General features: G+C 40.1%; 1 protein-coding gene across 1 annotated transcript in view; it reads right to left on the reverse strand.

Moving 5' to 3' along the window:
- Positions 1 to 24,630, reverse strand: part of LOC149071530 (uncharacterized) — a 52,755-nt gene that overhangs the window by 18,426 nt on the left and 9,699 nt on the right. The window contains exon 2 of the mRNA XM_089247833.1: positions 22,173 to 23,573. Coding sequence (XP_089103959.1) covers positions 22,173 to 23,534 — 1,362 coding nt within the window. The 5' untranslated portion in view covers positions 23,535 to 23,573. The remainder of the gene's footprint in view (positions 1 to 22,172; positions 23,574 to 24,630) is intronic.

Here is a 24,630-nt window from a genome sequence, read left to right on the forward strand (position 1 = left end):
TATTTCTGGAATTATTTCTTCTTATTTCTGGAATTATTTCTTCTTATTTCTGGAATTATTTCTTCTTATTTCTGGAATTATTTCTTCTTATTTCTGGAATTATTTGTTCTTATTTCTGGAATTAATTATTTTCATTTCTGCAATTAATTCTTCTTATTTCTGGAATTAATTATTTTCATTTCTGGAATTAATTATTTTCATTTCTGGAATTAATTATTTTCATTTCTGGAATTATTTCTTCTTATTTCTGGAATTATTTCTTCTTATTTCTGGAATTATTTCTTCTTATTTCTGGAATTATTTATTTTTTTGCATTTCTGCAATTAATTCTTCTTATTTCTGGAATTAATTATTTTCATTTCTGGAATTAATTATTTTCATTTCTGGAATTATTTCTTCTTATTTCTGGAATTATTTCTTCTTATTTCTGGAATTATTTCTTCTTATTTCTGGAATTATTTCTTCTTATTTCTGCAATTAATTCTTCTTATTTCTGGAATTAATTATTTTCATTTCTGGAATTAATTATTTTCATTTCTGGAATTATTTCTTCTTATTTCTGGAATTAATTATTTTCATTTCTGGAATTATTTCTTCTTATTTCTGGAATTATTTTTATTTCTGGAATTAATTCTTTTTTATTTCTGGAATTATTTATTCTTATTTCTGGAATTATTTCTTCTTATTTCTGGAATTAATTATTTTCATTTCTGCAATTTTAATTCTTCTTATTTCTGGAATTAATTATTTTCATTTCTGGAATTAATTATTTTCATTTCTGGAATTAATTATTTTCATTTCTGGAATTAATTATTTTCATTTCTGGAATTATTTCTTCTTATTTCTGGAATTATTTCTTCTTATTTCTGGAATTATTTCTTCTTATTTCTGGAATTATTTCTTCTTATTTCTGGAATTATTTATTTTTTTGCATTTCTGCAATTAATTCTTCTTATTTCTGGAATTAATTATTTTCATTTCTGGAATTAATTATTTTCATTTCTGGAATTATTTCTTCTTATTTCTGGAATTATTTCTTCTTATTTCTGGAATTATTTCTTCTTATTTCTGGAATTATTTCTTCTTATTTCTGCAATTAATTCTTCTTATTTCTGGAATTAATTATTTTCATTTCTGGAATTAATTATTTTCATTTCTGGAATTATTTCTTCTTATTTCTGGAATTAATTATTTTCATTTCTGGAATTATTTCTTCTTATTTCCGGAATTATTTTTATTTCTGGAATTAATTCTTTTTTATTTCTGGAATTATTTATTCTTATTTCTGGAATTAATTCTTTTTATACTTTTTATTTCTGGAATTATTTCTTCTTATTTCTTTTAATTTCTGCAATTAATTTTTCTTATTTCTGGAATTATTTCTCCTCATTTCTGGAATTATTTCTCCTCATTTCTGGAATTATTTCTCCTCATTTCTGGAATTATTTCTCCTCATTTCTGGAATTATTTCTCCTCATTTCTGGAATTATTTCTCCTTATTTCTGGAATTATACAAATACAACGCCACAACAGGCAAAATGCCCAACGAGGTGGCTGAGAAAAAGATGCCCATAAAAATATGGATGTCATATACTGTATTTCACAAATACAGCAACCCAATTAAAAATGCAATTAAAAAAAATTATAAGCAATATATACACATCATAAAATATTATACAATGCCCATAAAGAATACTTATGGTTGTCTTATAGAATAAGGAGAATTAATTCTCCTTATTTCTGGAATTTTTTTTTCACTCCTGAAATTATTCCTTTCGTCAGTATTCTGCATTTTCATGAATTCTCGAACTATTTCTTTCATTAAGCTTGAATCCCTATTAGTTCTGAAATTGTTTATTTACTTGATTCTGAATTTTTCCATGTATCTGAAACTAGCTATTTCAACAGCCCGCGGCTTCGCTCGCGTGGATTTGGTAATCTGTAAATTACTTGGCAACGATTCCCTCATAAAACATTTGAACCCCCCCCCTCCCCCCCCCCCATGATGAATAATTTCATATTCATGGCTTCAGCGAGCACGGCTCAGTGATGATTGCTACATATAACTTTTGAACCCAACCCCCTTAGGGGGTTGAATTTTAAAAAATCCCTTCTCAGTGAGCGTCTACATTACAATATAAAAATATTTTGGTTTCGGCTCAGCGTGATTTCTCCATGTGCGCGTGAAATAAGGTAGGTCGGGTCGTATCCCCAGTGGCGTAGGTGGTAGCGTGCTTGGCCGGTAGGCAAGAGGGCGTTAGTTCGAATACCGGCGGAGGCAAGATGACTTTTCTTTTCGAGTTCACATCAGCATCATACCCGGAAAATGTCTGTTTCCTTGATGTCGTGGGCTGAGAAAAAACATGTACCGTATTTGCTGACCTAACCAAACCTCTTTGACGATAAGGATTTGGTGGGGGGGGGTGGCAATACCTCTTTGGCCCAAGGCCCTCATCAAGTCGAAGTCGGGTCCTGATTCAAGGATACCGAAAAACATATAGGGAATGACGTTTCGGACAGTTCCATGTCCAAACTTTTTTATAGATCATTATACGTATATGTCAATGCATCTCTGTCTACTCACCATGACCTCTAAACAAGAGGTTGATGAATCTAGAATGGGAGGGAAAAAAATTGTCACGGACGTTAACGCATCATCTGCCAAGTGTTAAGATAGTAACCCGTGACCTTGAGGAATCGTCGGACGGACGATTTCCTATGATCGCAATCGATTAATATCGGATGATGTGTGGTCTCTCCTCTCTGAAGGTAGACGCATCAAAAGGTAAATAATAAATCCTTCAACGATGGATGGCCCATAAGATGCCAATTTATTTTTTGTGAGGCCATAGAATGAAATTGTCTAATGAAGGGGTGCACAACCTCCAGCCCGCCAAGAAGTTCCACTCGGCCCGCGAAAGGTGTTCGGTAGAAAATTTTAATGCACTCAACACAATAAAACAAATGCTGATCATATTTCCTTCATAAAAATACGAAAAAATCAGAATCCGTACGGGATATTGCTAATCATAGCAAACAAATTGTCAAATGCAAGTTGCCAATTATAGCCAAAAAATGCCAAATGCAAGTTGCCAATTATAGCCAAAAAATGCCAAATGCAAGTTGCCAATTATAGCCGAAAATGTCAAATGCAAGTTGCCAATTATAGCCAAAAAATGTCAAATGCAAATACAGGTGCCAATTATAGCCGAAAAATGTCAAATGCAAGTTGCCAATTATAGCCAAAAAATGTCAAATGCAAATACAGGTGCCAATTATAGCCGAAAAATTTTCAAATGCAAGTAAAGTTGCCAATTACAATAAAAACTGTTCAGGTCAAGTAAGATCACAAATTACAGACAAAAAAAATTGTCAAAGACGTTAGTTTATAAGTCATGGAAATAATGTCCATTTTTAATTGAAAAAAAATAGTCAAGCTTGAAAATAAGGGGCAAAAAAACGGGACATTTTATAAAAAAAAAGCTGGGACGACTACAAATTATATAATTGTCGTAATATAAAGGTTTCGTTATCATACCGACATTGGTCATTTCAATGTCGCACCAACCTCTCCGTGAGTATGAAAAAAAAAAAACTGCCGTTTAGAATCGGGAATGAATTGTAGGTCCCGGTCTAATTAGCCCTCGTGTACAGAAAATTCCCTTGATGTGACAAAAATAATAAAATTAATGATTAATGTTGCACACCGGTTTTTTTAACCAACATCTTTTTTGAATTCTAACAGATAGTTTTGTTTTATAGATGGCAGAAAGGATCCCACGATGCTGCTTTCCGCACGTGTAATTACACGTTACACATATGAAATCAGCTCCACCTACTTTTTTTAAATGTTATCAACATCTTCTATATAGTTTCCAAACTTTTGAATGCGAGTCAAAAGATGGCTGCCGGTGCCATTTTGCGGTGCCTAAATAATAGTTTCCAATGGCTGATTATGAATCATCAGAATCTGGGTTATTGATTTCAAATTTATATACAATTCTTTCATATAGGAATATTTATGTAGTGAGACCTCGATATAACGATGAACTGAACCAATAAAAAAATCGTTGTAGAGGGAGGTAGGAAAAATCATTGTTAGCGAGGTTTCGCTGTATAAAGGTTTATATTGGAGAAACAAAAATGGAACCGCATGCAAATACGGTGAGAGAGCATAAAATTTCGGTATCATGTGCACATCGGTTTCGAACCAACATTTTATTTCATGTTCTGAATTCTAACAGATACTATAGTTTTGTTTGATAGATGTCAGCAGTGGTCCCACAAAACCGTTTTGTGCCTAATTAGAAGAGATTTTTTATTTCTGTGGAGAAATAAAAAAGTACACATATGAAATAAGCTCCACCCCTTTTTTTTTAAAGCGTTAACAGTATCTCCCATATCAAGGAAACATATATTTCTTGGATGTTATGCTGAGGTGAACTCGGGAAGAAAAGTCATCTTGTTTCCACCGGGACTCGAACCCATACCCTCTTGCGAACAGGGCAAGCATGTTACCGTCTACATCACTGGAGACACGACCCTGCCTTCTTTATTTCACACCCTGGGACGTGAGGCGCTGAGGTACAGAAGCATTAGTAGCCTCTCTTAACTTCAGCAAATGCCCTGTCCTCCCCATTTGGGACGGTAGAAATAGACGGCTTTTTTTCCCCCCCAGCCCTCACTCACACCACAGTGCTTGAAATAAGGAAGGCAGGGTCGCGTCTCACATGGTAGCACGTTTGCCCGATTTGTGACAGAGCCTCGGTTCGAGTCCAGAGACTGGCAGAGACCAGATGACTTTTCTCTCCAAGTTCATCTCGGCATAACATCCAGAAAATATGTTTCTTTGATATCTTTGGGCTGAGGGAAATAAAAAGCATCTCCCGTAGAGAGTTTTCAAACTTGCGAATGCGAGTCAAAAGGTTGTTGCCATTTTACGATGTCTAAATAATAGTTTCCAATGGCAAATCATGAATCATTAGAATCTGGGTTATTGATGTCACATTTCTATGCACTTCTTCTATATGGGAATATTTATATAAAGTTGTATATGGAAGAAATAAAAAAATGGAACCACACGCAATTATGGCGGGAGGGAGGGAGGAACAGAATGCATTTTTCATGAGACATTTCAGTTTCCTGTTGCTGCTATTTGTACGTAAAAAAGAAAGAAAGGAAGGAAGGAAAAAACAAATACACACACCAGCACACTTTTCGATGTTATGTGCATACAAGAGGATGGTTATGGACGGCACCTACAGCCAATGGTACGCGAATGAGGGTTGTTGTTGCCATGGCTGCCTATGAGGTAAACAGCTCCTCTCATTTTCTGCAATGATAAGATATGGGCGGTCGGGAACGAATGGTAATATTGACAGGGTAATGCTTCAGTGACACGAGTTGAGCTAACCTTGAAAATGGTCAGTTATCTTATGCCTGATGGTGCGGCCATCGATTGGTCGTGTTTGTTGAACGAAACGGAACCGTGACTCTTTGTTTCCAAAAAAAAAAAAAAGAGCCCTAACGCTCTTTGTTTCACTCGCAGTTGACGTCACGTCTTAAGGGCAAACTTAGTGAACTGAGCAGTTCCTCTTACTGTAATTTGTACTAGACCCTCTTTTGCGCCGGGCTGGAAAAGATCTCGGCGACCGGATAAGTCCCGTGGCGGAATTCTAAAGTTCATGTTATGTCATGGAAACTCTTTTGCAAACATAACCTGCCGCGGTTTGCACTGTTGAACGTGTTGTTCGCTGTGTTTAAATGTAGTAGTCGCCATGATCCCGTCGAAAACCATTTTCACCAGGGGTCGTCTCAACGCAAGTACCCGGGGGTTTCAAGGGCAAAGAGGGCCTTTTAGCAATGGAATTTGAAACTGATTTTCGAGAGTAAGCATGTGAGTTGTGTCAGGCATTTACATCTAGCTAGGTATACACTCCCCTCTCCTCCTCTCCCCCAGAACATTACTTCGCCCGCTCACTGATTGCCAATAAGAACGTACTCGTAAGAGAGAATGTGTCATTGAACAATTTTTTTTTTTCAAACCGAGCACAACTCAGGTCTATCGCTATGAGCAATTTACTACCTAGTGAGTTGTGCCGGAAGTGTAAGTATGTGTACCTAACAGTCTGAGTGCGTATCTGGTGTTGTGTATGATTTTTTAGTGCTGCCACCTATATCTCAGAAGTGAAGTGAATGAAGTGTAATGACTGGATATTTGTACTGTTTGTAGGACTGTTGCTCTCTGTGGCGAGACTTTTTAACGGGGAGATCGGCTCGCATTTGCGCCTTGAAGTTGGGAACCACAGAAAACCAACTTCAACCGACCACCACTGTGGTGACGGTGGGGCTCGAAGCCGGGTCTCCGCGATGCGAGTCACTATGACCACTCGACCACCACAGCGGCCATCGAACAATTTGCAAGACACTCATGAATGTGTCGTTGGATGTTTTGGTTCAAACTTGTGGATGTGTCGTTGAATAATTTGTATGAGACTCATGATGGCGTTGAATATTTTGGATAACACTGTAAATGTGTCGTTGAATGTTTTGGATGATATTGTAAATGTATCGTTGAGTGTTTCTTGTGACACTTGTGAATGTGTCGTTAAATGTTTTGACACGTGTAAATGTATCATGGAATGCTTTCGGATGATACTTGTGATAGTGTCGTTGGATGTTTTGGTGACACTTGCGTATGTGTCGTTGAATATTTTCAATGACACTTGTGAATTGAATGTTTTGGGTGACATTTATGAATATGTGGTTGAATTTTCGGATAACACTTTTGAATGCGTCGTTGAATTTTTTAATAACCATCAAGATAATGTTTATGAAGGTGTTGTGTTAAACGTTAGAAGTAATGTTATTTTTCGCAATTTTCCACTAAACGCTTTGACTTGTTCTTATTAATGTGTCAATAGAACATTTTAGACGATATTTGCGAATGTGGCATTGAACATTCCGGACACTCGTTAGTGTCTATCGCTTTATACGACGCTAATAATCGACATCAACTGAGGATATCAAAATGATTTGAGCATTTCAATCAAAATTTCATCGATTCCGACTTTGATTTGAACCCAAAAAAAAAAAAAACCGTTTTTTGACGGAACTTTTTTGCAGGAATCGATGAGCGTATCAAGAACGACGATATTACATCACAATAGAGTAACTGTCGTGCTTGAATATCATAAATTTCACCAGATAATCCACCAACACGAAAACGAATGCAACAACTTCATTACGTGCGAATAATAATGACGAACGTTTCTTTACCGCAATGAAACGATCGAAAAATATACATAAATAAAAAAGGCTTTTCAACGGTTCCCAGGGCACGAACATGGCAACCAGGCCTAAAGTAAAACATTCGGCACCTAAAGCAGAGAACCAATATATACATATATATATATATATATATATATATATATATTTTTTAATCTTCTATCATACATATACAAATAAATAAATACCGAATCCAAAATCCCGATAAATGTCCTGTATCATCCAGTTATATTCATCCTTCCCCCCATCCCTTCCCATCGTATTGATTGCCAATTTCCCAACGGAACCTAATTTCTTTCCTTTGACACCGATTCCTGTCCCGTTTGCTAAATGCACGTATTTGAACCACTTACGGGACCCACGAAAGTAGATTAGAAGAACGGGATGTGGATCGATATAAAAAATGGAATAAAATATTCCTGCCGGACACACACTTCCGTAAAATATAATGTATTTCTACTGGAATGAACAGTCTACTTGGCTGGCTGGATGCCGGGCAGGCCGGCCAGCCTGGCATGACTTGGGGACACTGGACAAGGCTCAACCGAGCACCCAGAGGCAGGCCCGTCATTTAGGGGGAGGGGCAGGGGGGTGCCGTTGCCCACTCATGGCTTTTGAAAATACACTAAAAATGGTATATATATACAAATACATATATACATACATTGAGTACATGTGCTTTGCCCCCCCCCCTCCTGGAAAAAGTTGAAATGACGGCCCAGCCCAGAGGACCAACTGGTGGGGGGGGGGCCCTCTAACGAAAAAAACAAAGTCCACTGACTGGCCTCGTGTTGGCCGACAAGCCCAACACCACATTAAGACCCTCCTAACAACTACTCGAGAAACGGCTGGACTTCGAGGACTCGGTGGCAACTAGTCAAATGTCAGGCATTTGTGGGTATTTTGTGAAATGTGTACACTTTGTATACAATCGCTTTAGTGGCCCCGGGGGATCGAGGGGACACACACTCATACTTCCGGCACCACTCAATCGGTAGTAAATTGCCTATGGCGATAGACCGGAGTTGTACTCGGTTTGAATGAATGAATGAATGAATGGCCGACATGACTTGAAGAAGCGGGAGAAGGCCCAACTGAGCATCCAGTGGGCCCAATGGATCCCTTTACCAAGAAGTGGCGATTAACAACAGAGATAGATATACTGCAGTGCAATTGACGTTGGCATCACTAAAATGGGCCCTACATAATGAGAGGACAAATGCGCGTTCGCTGTGCCGCAAAGGCAATTATCACGTAACAGCAAGTGAAACACACTGCGCAGAATGAGTCCGCTGCTCGCAAAGCGGTAGCATGATTGAGAGCTTGGCCCCGGATGGCCTAACGTCGCGTGACACACAACTCTGATTCAGTCTTTTTCTTATTTTTACGTTTCTTGGAGACTTTTCTTCGCTTCAACCCACCCCTTTCCCCAGGAAAAAAGGCAGTAAATCGCCAAAGCGATTGGTTTTGGATTGCTGACGGTTTTTTTCAACGTCCAATGTTATTTCGATACCTGCGCGGAATGACGAAGTAACACATGCTTATACTTTTTGGGATTTTTTTTTTATTCTGCGCAACAAAAGTGCTCGTGTGTATCAGCTGTGCACTCGGAAGCATTCTCAGTCATTCTCAGGCTTTAAACGTCTACATACCGTATTGAGAACTGTTCGCCATGAAGAAATGACGCCTTTCTTAGCTAAGTTTGTCCATAACCAATGAACGCGTAAAATTAAAACTTTATCGGTAAAAATATGGCTTCTAGAAAATATTGAAAACAATTATACTGTACAGTATTACATGTGAGAAACATCAATGAACTCCCTTCCACCACCTACCAGATGAAACTGTTATAATTCTTCGATTGAAATTAGTGACCGGTTTTTGATCAATATCCACATGAAAAAGAATATGGTATAATGTTAGTTAATATTTTATAAGAATTATATTTTATAGCACTAGTATTCTGTTACATTAGTATATTGAGGTAGGACACACATTGGGTTAAGATGTAGGGCCACTGCAGTAAGTATAAATATACAATGAATGAATATACGTATACAGTCGAATACCGTTATAGCAAAAATCTCGTTTTAACGAACACTTTTCTAAAAATCATCCCAGATAATTTTACATAGGAACAATGGGAAAACTTGGAATTCCTTTATAATGAAATTTCGTTATAACGAAGTGATTTCTCCGGTCTCTTGAAGTTCGTTATAACGGGATTTTCGACTGTATTACATACAAAAAAAACATCTTGGAACGGGAACTGCTGCTGCCGCCATCTATCAAATAAAACTGTTATAATTATTCGATTGAAATTTATGACTGGTTTTTGACGACTGCGCCACATGAAAAAAAAAACGATCATATGATATCAGTCAATATTTTGAAATCAATAAATTTTAGCTCAATTGGCAAGTTTGCCTCGAAATTTTTGCAGTTGCTATTTGTGTATGGTAAAATAACATTAGTACGAGTTGTAAAAAAAAATTTTGTTACAGTTGATGGTTTCGTTTTTTCGTGTGGCGTATCGGTCAAGACCGGTCGCTAATTTTAATCGAAGAATTTCGAGTTATCTAATAAGATAGGTAAATCTTAAAAAAAAGCATTGCCAAATTCTCGGCGGAAGGGGTTGCAATTCATTCATGTTTCTCATATATGTAAGAAAGGTGCCATTTTTTCATGGTGAATAAGTTTGCAAACTATGGACGTTTCGAGTCTGTATTAGAGAAGCATTTTCAGTCGTTTTCAGAAAAAAATTAAGGAGTACAAAGGCTTTTAACAGCTGGCTGATGCGAAGATATATATTTTGGAAAGAGAGAAAATTCAGCTGACCCTGCGGGAATCGAACCCACGTCCTTTCACTTTCCGGGTGAACGCCCTAGACTAGTGGTTCTCAACCTTTGGAAGCCCACGGCCCGGTTTCATTTATTTTTCTAAGTGGAAGGCCCGGTCAAACACATGATTAACGGAACCTGAACGGGGGTAAAAGGAAACGGCAGATCAGTCGCGGCCCGGTATGAATGATGTCACTGCACGGGCCGCGGCCCGGCGGTTGAGAAATACTGCCCTAGACTACTAGACTACAGAGGCAAATATCTCAATCTTTCCCTGGATCTAGTGTGCACTGAACGGGAACGTGCATGGACGATAGATAGATAGATAGAACCGCTCACAACCCCGGACTGATGTAAAGCACCTTACTTCCGTTACCTCAAAAGAGGCAGAGTTGTGTCGGAAAAGTTAGTAAAGATTTATAGTGGTGGCTCCCCTAGCTCTCAAGTATCGAATCACTCGCGTCGTTCTCCCCATGAAGACAGTCATCAACTCGATTCAACATACAAGCCATTTGACAAAAATTGGTGACTGAATCCAATGACTAGGGAGAAAAATTGCACGTGCGCCCAGTGGCACGCAAGGGCCCGAGACGCAGCCTGGGATTTCAAAAGAAGTGTGGAAAAGGCTAGAAAGAAGAAGCTGACATATGTTGAAGTGGGAGAGATTTGTGTGAGAATGGTCTAAATACACAATGTATGCGATATATATATATACAGCGCCTCGACTGTGATGGGAAACGAAGAAACAAAGCCTCCGTCCACAGCGCCGGGTAGTCCCTTTCATTTTACAGAATATGCAATATACAATGTACATGGACGGTCGGACCTAACTCAGGCCAAAGCTCACAACTGCTGCCAATGCCACCAGATGGCGACTTATCCGAAGATGACGTCACTCTCCGCTATCCATATGAAGGTTTTTAACACACAGCTGGCTGATGCGAAGATTTTGGAAAGATATATCTTCGCATCAGCCAGCTGTTAAAAACCTTTGTATGGATAGTGGAGAGTGACGTCATCTTCGGATGTATAAGGAGCACCTTATTTTGTCATTCCACTCAGGTATCGAAATTCTGTGCTCAGAAAAACGGGTCTGTGCATGTTAAATAACAAACAATGTGCTTCCATCTGGGGGAAAAAGTTAGAGGGCACATTTTACGTAAGAATAAAATTTTTCCTATTATCACCGCGAGCATCTCTGGTGCTCATCGTGCCCCTCTCCATCCTGGTGCTAGGCCACCCCTTAAGACTGAGATCTTTAATGAGGGGGGTGGGGAACTCCTCTAAGAACAAGACAACCAAACTGATGAGTTTTTTCCCCCGGGCCATCCCCCTTGCTAGAGCCCTGCCAACCCTACCCTGGGGGTGGGGAGTGATGTTCACTTAAACCACTGAGAATATTGCTGCTTGATTTCTTACTCACGAGATATTCACCGACAACTCAGATGACCAACCTATGACAGAATGATTGGCGTCATTCAAAACTGTCATAAAAATATGAGTTCGGTGGTCCCCGCAGAATCAAAACTATTAGTTTGGTGGGTCTGCGTAGTAAATATGTCAAAAACTGTGGATAGGAGTCCACGTGATTCAAGATTGGGACTTCAGTGATTGGCGGAATATCTACTGGGGATCACGTGGTCCACAAGATTCGAAACTGGAATCGCGTGGTCCGCGAGATATTTAGAGAATGGATTTTATTGGTCCACGTGGTCGGAAAAGTTTGCGACCTACGAGTTTTATAAAATATCTCGTTGGTTCCTTGGCAATTAATTGTCTGGAGTGTGCTGGCGAAAGAAATGGAAGTCACACAGGAAGTGGTTGGTATGCGCGAAGTTTGCCATTTTTCAGAGGAGTCACTGATCCCGTTATACAGTTATTGGAAAATGGGAAAATCATGCCATTATATATTGGTGTGAGCCCATCGATTTGTGATTGTATATAGACGGTGTATCCGATAACCGGCGAGCTGTCAGCAAACCAGGTTGAATGGACTCGATACAGAATGGCCCTGATTGCAGTGATACAATTCCGGGACGCGAAAAAACTCGATCACACACACACAACACGAACAATCCATTAGCGGAGAAGCCATTTTATTCTTGTCCCCCCCCCCCCCAGGGGTGGCCATGAGATCGATGATGACCGACCAATCGCGATGATTGGAAAAGAAGCATAAAAGCGTCCGTTCCTGTGGCGTTAATGGATGTGGTCATTTGACATACTGACCCTCGTCGGATACGCAAAACCCTTAATGATGTATGTGTGTAGCTTTCAATTTTCATCATCGGTTTCTTTTAGATAACCTGAGAAATATTAATGTTATCGTGGAATTTTGCTTATTGTTGTTGGGGGAGGAAGGGGTCCAGGGCCCCCGCTCAAATTTAGAGAATATTTGTAAACCAACGCTGGGCCCTCCCCCTAATGCCTGTTTTTTCCAGGTTCTTGTCAAAGCTCACTGCTGTCGTCGCCATTAGTTAGTTTATATTGTCACAACCGCACGAGATTTTTCATAACAATGTACCACTTAACAATGGATTCGCGGTTAAAAAAATTCAGTTACATTATCTCCGTTAACAGTAACTTATGAGCATTAAAACCTTTGAGTTTTTAAATATTCAATTGACACATTGGTTTTTAAAAACCGTTTCAGTTAACAATGGCTTTTTAAAATGCTTTTCGGTTTTAATGAAATCCTGAAATATTCCATTTAATATTGTAAGACAACAATGAAATTTGTGCATTAATGGCATAAGGCAATGTATAAGTGGCATTAATGGTAATAAGGCAACAATTGCAATGTATAAGTGACATTAATGGTAATAAGGCAACAATTGCAATGTATAAGTGACATTAATGGTAATAAGGCAACAATTGCAATGTATAAGTGGCATTAATGGTAATAAGGCAACAATTGCTATGTATAAGTGGCATTAATGGTAATAAGGCAACAATTGCTATGTATAAGTGGCATTAATGGTAATAAGGCAACAATTGCAATGTATAAGTGGCATTAATAGTAATAAGGCAGCAATGGTATATGTACGGCATTTCAGTCAACAATGGCTATAGACTGTAGTTTCATTCAACAATATTTGTACGCCATTTTAGTCATCAACGGCGTTTGAATGTTATTTAAAAATGTCTCCTTAAAACTTTTTTTTTGTTTAAAAAATGGCTTTTGAAAATCATTGCAGTCAAAACTGACTTATCAAACATATTTTCAGCTAACAATGACTTTTAAAGGTTTTTTTCAGTTAAATAATGTGTTTTTAAAAATCTTTTCAGTTAACAATGGCTATTAAAATTGCTTTGTAAACATTGGCCTTTAAAAGTCTTTTCAGTTAACGATAGCTTTTTACAAACTTTTCGGTAACAATTGCTTTTGAAAATCTTTTCAGTTAACAACGGCTTTTAAAATCGCTTTGTAAACCAAGGTTTTTAAATATTTAAAACAATGGCTTCAAGACATTACTTTTATTTAAAATAGCTCTTGAACCTCTTTTTAGACTACGAGAGTTTTCGAACATCATTCAACAATCGATTATGAACGTCATTTCAGTCAACAATGGTATTTGAACATAATTTCAGGCAACAATGGTATTTGTACGCCATTTCAGTCATCAACTGCGTTTGAATGTTATTTAAGTGAACGATGGCTTTTAAATGTTTTAGTCAACAATGGGTTTTAAATGCTTTAGTAAACAATGGGTTTTTGAATGTCATTTCAGTCAACAATGGGTTTTTGAACGTCATTTCAGTCAACAATGAGTTTTTAAATGTCATTTTAGTCAACAATGGATTTTCGAACGTCATCTTAATCAACAATGGATTTTCGAACGTCATCTTAATCAACAATTTCTTTTGAATGCCGTTTAATGTAGAATGTGTTCTTAGTTAAAAGTGGCTTTCGAAAACGTCATTTTAGACAACAATCGGTCTGAAGCTATCTTACTTATGATTTTCAGGAGAGAGAAATGAAACAGTTTTTTTAAATATTATTTCTGTAAACATTTTTGCTAATCAACAATGCTTTTAGAACTTCCCTTTGATTCCCAATAATTTTGTCATTATTGGCAGAGACATTCAAATCCAACTCATTCAATAACAGCTCTTACAAACGCTAACAATGACTTCCGAACGCCATTCTTGCATACAAAACTGCAGCTCTTTCAAAGTATCAACAATCAAATTGTACCATGCTAATCAAAATCTGATTTTCATATGCGATAGATCTTCACGTTCACTAGCTTCATATTCAGCAACTTCAATGTCAAAAATACTTTTAATCAACAATGATTTGCGGCACTCGAATTCCTCGGTTCAACAAACCTTCAAATAATAGTTTAAAAAACATTCTATCGGATCCTGAAATATTCCATTCATAATAGTATTATTTATGGGAATACGAAAAAACTCGCCATTGAGCATTACTTTTATAAACTTCTCCCATTGCATTAATCAATAATCGCTTCAACAACAATGGAGACCTTAAAGATCGAATGAAATCGTTGCGGAAATATCCGACTCGATCACGTGACGCGATTTCTACTCCATTCGCCTATTTTCAGATCCGTACCATTATTTAAATGCCATACGTCAGAGACGGAATGACATCTATTTGGCCCGAGTCCAGTAACAATCGTAACTTTACGACTCGGATCGGACGTTTATAGTGTTGCCGGGGCGAGTAATTTCCATTCGCAACACGGAATACTTTTATCATGGAATAGTGTAGATAATCCCTCTCTCTGCTTCTACCGTTTAAGAGATAATAATGCGTTTCCCGCAGAATATTGAAAAATGATCAATAATTGTTGATAGCCCTTTTCTTCATCATTTTTCTAATGGATATTTTCATGATCTTTTTATGTATTATTGAAAAGAAGTGGAAAAATCTGGAAATCAAAAATGGGAAAACAATTCTCCAGAGACGATGATCCAACGTCACTTCAGTGAATTGGAATTTCGAAGAGTCCAGGATGGAAATCACCAGTGGCTACAACCAGGGGGGGGGGGGGCATTTATGGTTTTTCCGCCTGCGGGCTCTCTACACGAATTTTACCGCACCTCTCCTAAAAATAGTCTGATTTTCTTGAGTACTCTCACACTCCAGTTCGCCATCCTGTGCTATAACCCGCTTGGCCTCTCCCCTGCAAGTACATCTGTGTTGAGGTCACTTTTTTTTAAGTCATTCACATGCTCGCACGCTGTTTTTGCCACTCGCATACATTTGGTTTGGTCGATTGCACATTTGCACACGCTGTAGGTAACTCTTTTGGTCATTTACACGTTTAGACATGCTCTAGGTCATTCACATGCTTCCCCGCACTCTAGATCATTTTTTTGGTCATTCACATGCTCGCACACGCTCTAGGTCATAGTCTCCCAAACTTTTTGTTCCATCGCCCCCTTTTTCAGAAATTTTTTCCTCTCATCGCCCCCCAACTCAAGTAAGCCCATAGGTTCCTATGTTAAATAAGTAGGTTTTATCGCCCACTTGGACCATTCCATCGCCCACCAGGGGCGGTATTGCCCACTTTGGGAAACACTGCTCTAGGTCAATCTTTTGTCCACTCACACATACACATACGCGCGCACACACACACGTGCTTGAAATTTCTCTAGGTCAATTTTTTGACTCTTACTCTTTCGGTAGCAGGGCCGTCGTAAGAGCATCAGGCCCCCCCCCCCCGGCCAAAGTGATATTTTTGAGACCCTACCTAGCTAGAAATGCTCTTGTTCGTAACCAATTTGTGCTTTAAATACACATCGAAAATTTTAACCGGATATCATTTTGATGAGCCCACCCCCCGCTCTTGAGAAGGGCCGGGCATGGTATGCCTATGCATTAAGGGGTCATTCAAATATTACGTCACCACCACCAAACCTGAACATGACTCCCACTCTGTCCGCAAAGGGAGATATAACCGGTTAAGAAAAGTAATACGTCAGCATCGATGGGGGAAGGGGGTTTCCGATTTGCTGACTTTTGATGACAAGGGGAAGAAGGGTTAGGATGATGCTTATGTCATCAACCACCCTTTATAAAAATATGAAATATTCTTAATGGCATCTTACTCGGTGTGCCAAAAACGATAAAAATCTTTCGCTAGTTATTGGGCACCAGAACTAACATTCTCTCTGTTGATAAGTCCCCTACAGAGCCACTTTAGTGATCTCTAAATGTTTCACGGATCCTTCAAGTGCTCAGGAAAGGTGTCCGGGCTGCTCAAGTGCTCTGGAACTGTGCAACGCATCACTCAAGTGATCCGTAGTTATGCCACGGATCACTTAAATTATCTGGGAATGTTCCGCGGGTAACTTGAGTGATGTAGAACCACACTGTGGGGGGGGGCGCTTAAGTGCTCTAAAATTGTGCCCCATGTCACTCAAGGGATCTCTAAATGTGCCACGTATCGTTTAACTGTTCTGGAACTGTGTCGCGGGTTACTTAAGTGATCTTTGAGTGTGCCACGGGCCTACTTTAGTGATGTGAAAATGTGCCACGGGCCACTTAAATGCTCTGGGATTGTGCCACGTGTCATTTAAGCGATCTGTAAATGTGCCGCTCAGTTCATTTTTACAAAATTGGGTTTGAGGGGGCAAGCCACATCAGACAACCTTCAGGACCACATTTGGTCTGCGGGTCAAGGGTTTACCATGTATGGCTTAAAGGGTGGGTTGCAATGAATTTCTTAAAGAGAAATTTTGAGTTCTTACCCTTCAAATGGCATTGAAATTAACAGAAATCGATTATAATAACATATAAAGGTATTTTCTTTCCGAAATCTTAATTTAAAAAAAAAAAATTTTTTTTTTCGTCTGTGGGGCAGGCGCAAGAGCCCCCTATGCCCCCCCCCGCGTAGTTTTCTGACCCCACCAATATGCGTTAGCAGGTAGGGGGCAGTGCTGACGAAATTTTGCTGACAAGGGGAAGGGGTCGGAGTTTCTCTTACTTTTGCTGACAAGGGGGAGGGGGATGAAAAATGGATAAAAATTTGCTGACATAATACTTGAACGGCCCCTAAGACAGCACCACGTCACTTTAATATTCTAGGAATGCGGTATTTCCAAATTCATTCTTGGCCTCCATTGGCGTTGAAAATATTAATATTCACATTTATCTATTTGAGCGACCCATAATAATATATTCTGCTGGATTTTTTTTTCATATTTTTTGTGCGCATTTAAATGAGTAGAATCAGTTGCAATTTTTTCGAAACTTTACTCGAAATTAACTTTTCGAAGACGTCACCTTCGGACCCTTTCCTTGTTAATCCCACTGCTGCAATACACACACACTTGACCTCACTGACAAACACGTCAAAGTCCTATTAGAGTGACCCGCATTTAAAGATCGAAACAACACACGAGAAAACATTGCGAAACCTCCACACCCACATGACCTTGAAAACAGCAGCAAAAGTTAATCTCGTTTGTTACGCCAGCTTCGTGGTTACTACGACGAGGGAAAATGAAACAATCATTAACCTTAAGTAAGGTTACAGGTACATATCATTATTATTATTACCCTGATGATTTGCAGGGAGCAACCTTTTGGCATTTTGCATCTTTCCGCCACAAGCTTGGATTTCGAGACAATGGTTACGCGTAATAACTTGCGTAACACGTGTGCATGTGTGGTTACAAAATGGGGGTGGGGAGACGTGACTATTTTCGTGACGCTGAAAATAGCATCAGGAGATTAATCGCATCTAATTGATAAGGGGAAAGTGCCAAAACTCCATTTAGTGATGATTCCTTTTTCGGGTCTCGTGATTGGTTTAAAGATAGTTATTAAATCTAAAAATTCCCGCTTCTCCGGAAATTTTCGACGGACCCCATTGTTGCAAAAAAAATTGTCCGACACAATATTGTTAGAAATGTTTCCAAATTGAATTGAAACAGCTTCGAATCCTTTAAAATTTTCATCATAAATTTTCAGTGGGGAAAGTTTGGCTTTTTTTCTGAGAGAAGTAATTCCCATACTATGTGTGTGACATGGCATTTTAAGGTGCCAATTCCTGGGAGGAAAGTTTACAAGGCGAATGTGTAGTTTAGTAATAGTAGTGTTGCGTTTTTAGCCAACGTACCTTCAGATTCATACCCGAGTACCACCAGATCTATTGCCATTGTGGGTAATTTTTTACTACCGTTTCACTCCCTTCAGGAGTATCTGGGAGCTAAGGAATCATCCTGATAGCAGAGATCTGGGAGCTTAGGCCCCCCCGAATGGGGAAGTGATCACTGAAAGTATGCATAGAGAAGACGGGGGGGGGGGGTGATGTCCACTTCCGCCTTCCTGCCTATACCAATAATACATTTTTTTTACTAAACGGGGGATGTGGGGTGATGCCTTGTATCCAACTATGTATGCTCAGAGAACTAAGGGAGCCTTAAAGATGGAAGATATCTAGGAGCTAAGGGGAACCTCCTCAAGTGGCAAAGATATCTGAGAGCAAAGGAAACCCTACAGAAAACGCAGTTCTGGAAGCTAAGGCCCCTTCCACACGGAGCGGACGCGGGTCCGCATGCCCTTTCACACGAGCACTAAAGATGCGGGCGTGACCGCATCTTTAGTTTGAAATTCGTGCATAAAAACTATTTTTTCGCAATTTTTGTAATTATCTTTCTCCTTCATCGCTGATTCAGTGCCCATAGGCAGCCTAGAGCCATTCTTTGGTGCTTTAATCTAGAGCCCCATAGAGTATGGGTATAGCGATGCCTTCATTTCGATCCTCAGAAGTAATCGATGGGAGAAAATATCTTAACATATTTTCAAAAATTTTGAAAAAAAAAGTCTTTTGTAAAATATGAAAGAAAAATTCCAAAATCATCCAATGATGCTCCAAAAAAAAAAAAAAATCAGGAGATATCAAAGACTTTGCAAGTAGAAAAAAAGAGGAGGGGTGGAGACTTTCAGAATGTCTGTACTTAGAAATATTCACATCGCAATTCTGTCTTAGACCGGGATTACACTATAAATGTTTTGTAAAAGCTCTTTGATAAAACGTGAAAAATTCACCCAATAAGATCACGGTTGCATTTGCTTGAATGCAACTGATGCGCCTATTGGTTGAATTTTTCAACTTTTGTAAAACTTTGTAGTGTTAAAATAAGTTTCATAAATATTTTAGAGTAAAGTCCCATCCTTAGATTAGTCACTTCTGAAATTTCACTTTTTTTAGTTTATGGACTCAATATCGTGTAAAATATACTTGTAGGTTTCGGGGGTGGGGGGGGGCACCAAAACTATTCAAGTGCTTAAGGCCTTCAAACGCCTTAATCCGGCCCTGAGTGAACGCCGTACGCACGCGTGTGTGTGTGTGGATAACGTTGTTTAATAAAAATTTTTGAAGTTTAAAAAATTTAAAGATTAAAAAATTAAAATATATATATCTACTCTATAATATAAAATAACAAACTCGAAAAGGGCCTGTTGCTAAGCAACCGAGTGACGGAAGTGGGTGAAGTTTTTGAGTGACGGAAATCTGTTACGTTTTTGTGTTACGGAAGTCGGTTACAATTTTGGGTAAAATATTCATTTAACTGTAGCACATGTCGGGACCCATTTGTGACCATGTTATGTGCATGTACCGAGAGGCTCCCATATCATACAGCAGGGCCCTTAGGCTGGAATTTAGATGGCGATCCCCCCAAACCAGCTTTTCAGGGCCCCTCTGTGGTTAATTTATAGTGTGAAAAATCAAAAGGTGATAAGAATCGTTCTGGTCCTGTCAGCCCTGCCCTTGTGGGGGGGGGGGTCCATGTCGAGAGGTATGTATATGTATAATATACACACAACAGCAGTGCTCCCAACACAGGGTCGGGGTACCCGGGGGAGATTTCACGTATAAGTAAAAAGTTTTCATTTCCAGGGGCCCTTGATGGATCTCATTGTTTTCTTGCTGCTTTAACGTTGAAAAATTTGCGATAGCGGAAGCAAAAGATATATCCAGTCTGGGGCCCCACCAAAAGTATGCGAATTGGTGTCCCGGGTAATTGGTTGGGGGGAGCCCTGGATTTTATTCGTTGGTAAAACGAATACAAATGAAAATTTTTCATGGCACTCACACCGGGGGATGACCGACAAGCTTCCAAGTCGGGGACCCCCATGTTTACAGGTTTCAACTACTGGATGTGGGGCCCTGGATTTTATTCGTTGTAAAATTGATAAAAATGAAAAATTCTCACAAGGGGGTGTCCGACAAGCTTCCAGGTCAGGGCTCCCTGGAAATGTTGGCAGGTTGTAATTCGGTGCCCCTGGATGTATCTCATTGATTTTTGTGGTTAACACTGTAAAATTTGCAGCACATCGGTAGCACCAGATATATCCAGTGTGGGGCCCCACTAAAATTCAGTGAATTGAATCTGGGGACCCCCATGGGGAAGTTTTCTGGGGGTACTTGATGAATCTCATTTGTTTTTTGTTGCTTTATTATTATTTTTATTAAAATTCGCTTCTTCAGTAAGCTGATGCTTTCACACGTCCCTTTCCATAGCGCGCTGATGAAGTGGGACGAAATAAACAAGATATGTTGGGAAGAGAAGTGGGGGGGGGGGGGGTTGGCCGCCAAAGGCGGCAGGGGGACAGAGCCCCCCTAGTATATATAATAATTTTAAATATTTAAAAATAAAAAAAATTAAATTTTTTTAATTAAATTTAAAAGTTATTAAGCATGTAGGCCTAGTCAATTAAAAATATTAGTAATGAATTACAGAACGGATTATAATTTTGGTCCCGTCATTGGCCGTTGTTGGCAGGTTTTATTGTATAAAATTGTAAAGTATGGACAAAAGGCAGTTAAAGTTGTTATATCTCAGAAGGAAACGGAGGGATAGACGTGTGTGGGTACATCCTATTGATGAACAGGGATCTTCATATGGTGTTTTTAAGGGTATTTACGGCAAATAATTAAAAAAAATTCCGTGCAAAATCACCTTCTAAAAGTAGCCAAAGATGCGGACGAATTCGCTCCGCATCGGCATCGTGTGAATAGCCCCGAATAATCCAATTGTCAAAACTTGTATGTGCGGATGCGCACTTAGGTTTTGACACATGCGGACGACGTCCGGACCCACATAAACATTTCGAAGATGCGGGCGAATTTCGGTTCGTCTGAAAGGCTCAGTATATTCCAATTGTTAAAACTTCTTCCGGACCCGCGTTCGCATCCACATCCGCTCCGTGCGAAAGGGGCCTTAGCCTTAAAGATGGCAGAGAGATCAAGATTCCCTGTTCTCGACTCCCCTTTCCCATATAACATTTGAGCGCTTCATGACCCCCCTTGAGGGGTTGAATTTTCAGAAATCCCGCTTTAGTGGGTATCTTCTACATCATAAACTATTATATTGACCAAATTTCATATTTATAGCTTCAGTGGTTTCGGCTCGGCCATGATTGTCCCATATAACCTTTGAACCACATTATGACCCCCTTAGAGGTTGGAATTTGAAAAGTCTCGCCTTTAGTGAGTCTTTAGATCATAAAATAAAACTACTGACTAAGTTTCATATATTCATATTTCAATTTTGGTTCATCGATGATTGCTCCATATAACCTTTGTACCCCCTTATGACTTCCACATACGGGGTCGAATTTTAAAAAAAAAATCTTCATTAGTCTTGACGTCATGAAATAAAACTACAGACCATAAATATTCCTTCAGCGGTTTCGGCTCGGCGTGATTTCTCTATGAACCCCCTTCCCTATGACCCTATTGGGGGGGGGGGTCGAATTTTGGGAAACCCCTTCTCAATAAGTCTTTACGTCATAAAATTAAACTACTGACTAAATTTCATATTTATAGCTCCAGCAGTTTCGGCTCGGCATGTGTGTGTGTGTAATTTCCCTATAACATCTGAACCCCCCTTTATGACCCCCAGAGATCTAATTTTCAAGGGGAAAACCCTCCTTATGAGTCTTATTATAAAATGAAACTAGTGGCAGAATTTCATATTTCTAGTCAGTGGTTTTGGCTCAGCGATGATGAATCTGTCAGTTATTCAGAATTATGTAAGAAGAAGAGCATATCGTCTTACCTGTAAGCATTTCCTTTCGTGGATCATCAGCGATGTTGGAGACGGGTCTTTACCGCACAAGTAGCACACGTTCAGCGACGCATTATGCGCCATCCTCCTAGGTATGCTGTTAGACTTGGGAATCGTTGTCGACGCGGCCTTATCGTTCTCGTTGGATCCTTCGTCAAGCACTGGATCCGACTGTCCGACGCTTGGACTATCCCCGCCGGTCTCTTTAGGTTGCTTGTCCTCCTTTGTGAGGACGGGGCTCTTCGGCAAAGCCTTTGTCGTCTTCTTCTCATCGCGAGTAGGTGACTTCTTCTGTGGCGACGGTGTCTTGGATTCGACCGGAGGCGTCGTCTTCTTGAGCACTGTTCCCACGGTGTCCTTACGAGTGTGGCTGTGCAGTCGTTCCGGCGCGAAGCTCCTGGAACAGCTGTTGCAAGGGTAGGGAATACTGTTGCTGGGTTGCTGGGGAATGTCTTTCGTGGCGATGGCCGATCGTTCTTTGGGACTCGTCTTGGTGTTCCTCTCGACGTTGTACTTGTTGTACATTATGAAATTCTTTGGCCTCTGCTGTTCGATGGACGGTGACGACGATGAGCCATTCGCGGCCCCGTCGTTACTGCTGCTGCTGCTGTGCTTCATCCTCTTGGGGTTGTCGTCTTCCTCTTTACTCTTGTCGGAGTTGTCGCTACTGCTCTCGTCTGAATCGACTTGTATGACGGGGTGCTTGAGGTTTGGCGTCGGCCTTCGCAGTGTTTTCGTCTGTGGCCTGATGGACCTGTCACTGGTCGATGCTTTATCCGATTCGGTGCTCGACGGTGATCCTTCGTTATTGTCCGAGGGTTCAGTTTTGTTTTTGTGCGCTTTCACGGTGTCACCCTTTTTGACTTCCTGGATGGTCCTCTTGTTGCTGGTCGGGTCGCTTTTCAGGACTGCCAAGGTGCTGCTTCCGACGACCGACAGGGCCGTCGTCTCGATGCCATTTCTGTTCTCTTTGCCTTTCTTCGACGGTGACAGCAGTTTCTTGGATGAATCAACAGTCATTTCTGTGTCGTCGACGAAATCGTCGCTGTTGTTCGCGTTCCTGCGGCTGCCGGTGGAGGCGACGGTCTCGGCCCTCACTTGGAAGCAGGTGGAAGCGTGTTCGCCCCTCTTGCTCGCCGGCACGCTGACCTGGCAGTTGGTGCAGAGCCAAGTCGTGTCTGTGCTGTGCTTCCAGCCGACGGGCTTCACGGGAGTTGGCAAGCGCTTCTCTGGCGGGAGGTTCCTGTTGGAAGACCTCCAGCGCTCAAGGCACTTCGGTTCGTGGAAAGGTATGGAGCGGGACCCGAACTCTCTAGAGCAGACGTAACAAGTGATGAAAGCCTTAGGTCCCATGTATTCATGTGAGAACTCACAGAAGTCAGTGGCGTAAGGCTAGAAAAAAAAAAGTCAGATTCAAGAAATAGTAAACAGAGATATCTAAAACACTACTGAAGAAACTTCAAAACACAAAATCAAATCTACACGGAATTCTTCAGCATCGTTATGTACTCCACTGGAAATTCCAGTTGAAGCTCCGTGAAAATACTTCTCACGACATTACTGAAGTGCATGTTACTTGGCGATTCAACAACATTTCCGAAGACAATAAGGGGCCATTCAAGTATTACGTAAGCAGATTTTCAGAAATTTTTGACCACCTCCTTTCCCCCCCCCCCCAGCAAAATTTCGTCAGCAGCTTAGAATATTTCATATCGTCAAAAAAGGGTGGTTGATGACGTAAGCAACCTTCAAACCCTCCTCCCCCCCACCTTGTCATCAAAAGTCAGCAAATCCGAAACCCCCTATGCTGACGTAATACTTGAATGACCCCCTAAGCTAAGAAATACATCCTAAAAAAAATGACATAATTATTCCCTAATTTCAATTCGTACCAACGATATCGATGGCATGACTATATTTGGATGCAACCGCATCTGATACTACTACTTATAACCGTACATGCACATCGTAAACTTGAATTTCTAACGAGATGAAACATTGGTACATATGCGTGAATGTGTATTCTGAGTATATATGTGATGTCTTAAAGTATTTATGTCGTCAGAATTATGCATTATTCGTGTTCTAGTGGTGCTGCTATATGTCTTCCATATTTTGCTGTGAAAATGGCAGATGCCTGAATTTTAATGTCGTGTAAGTATCGTGTCGAAGGTCCGCCAAATGGGAGAACCTGCTCGCATTCGCACCTCGACATTGGAGAGCTGTAGCCTCAGCTGACCAACCACTGTGGCTTAATGGGTTTCGAACCTGGATCCTCGCGATGAGAGCCAACCGCGATGCTCGCACGACCGCTCAGTGGATGAAACTGACGCCTACCATTCTACTTGAACGTACATGCACCTCTCGTTACTCTGAGGAATTTCTAACAAATCGGTACATGCCGGAACATAGGCGGATACAAAGAGGGGGGCATAGGGTTGATTGTTGC

Source organism: Pholcus phalangioides, unplaced genomic scaffold, assembly GCF_987345545.1.
Source record: "Pholcus phalangioides strain wild (caught in Gottingen) unplaced genomic scaffold, Ppha-v1.0 ptg000018l_1, whole genome shotgun sequence".
NCBI classification, from domain to species: Eukaryota; Metazoa; Arthropoda; class Arachnida; order Araneae; family Pholcidae; genus Pholcus; species Pholcus phalangioides.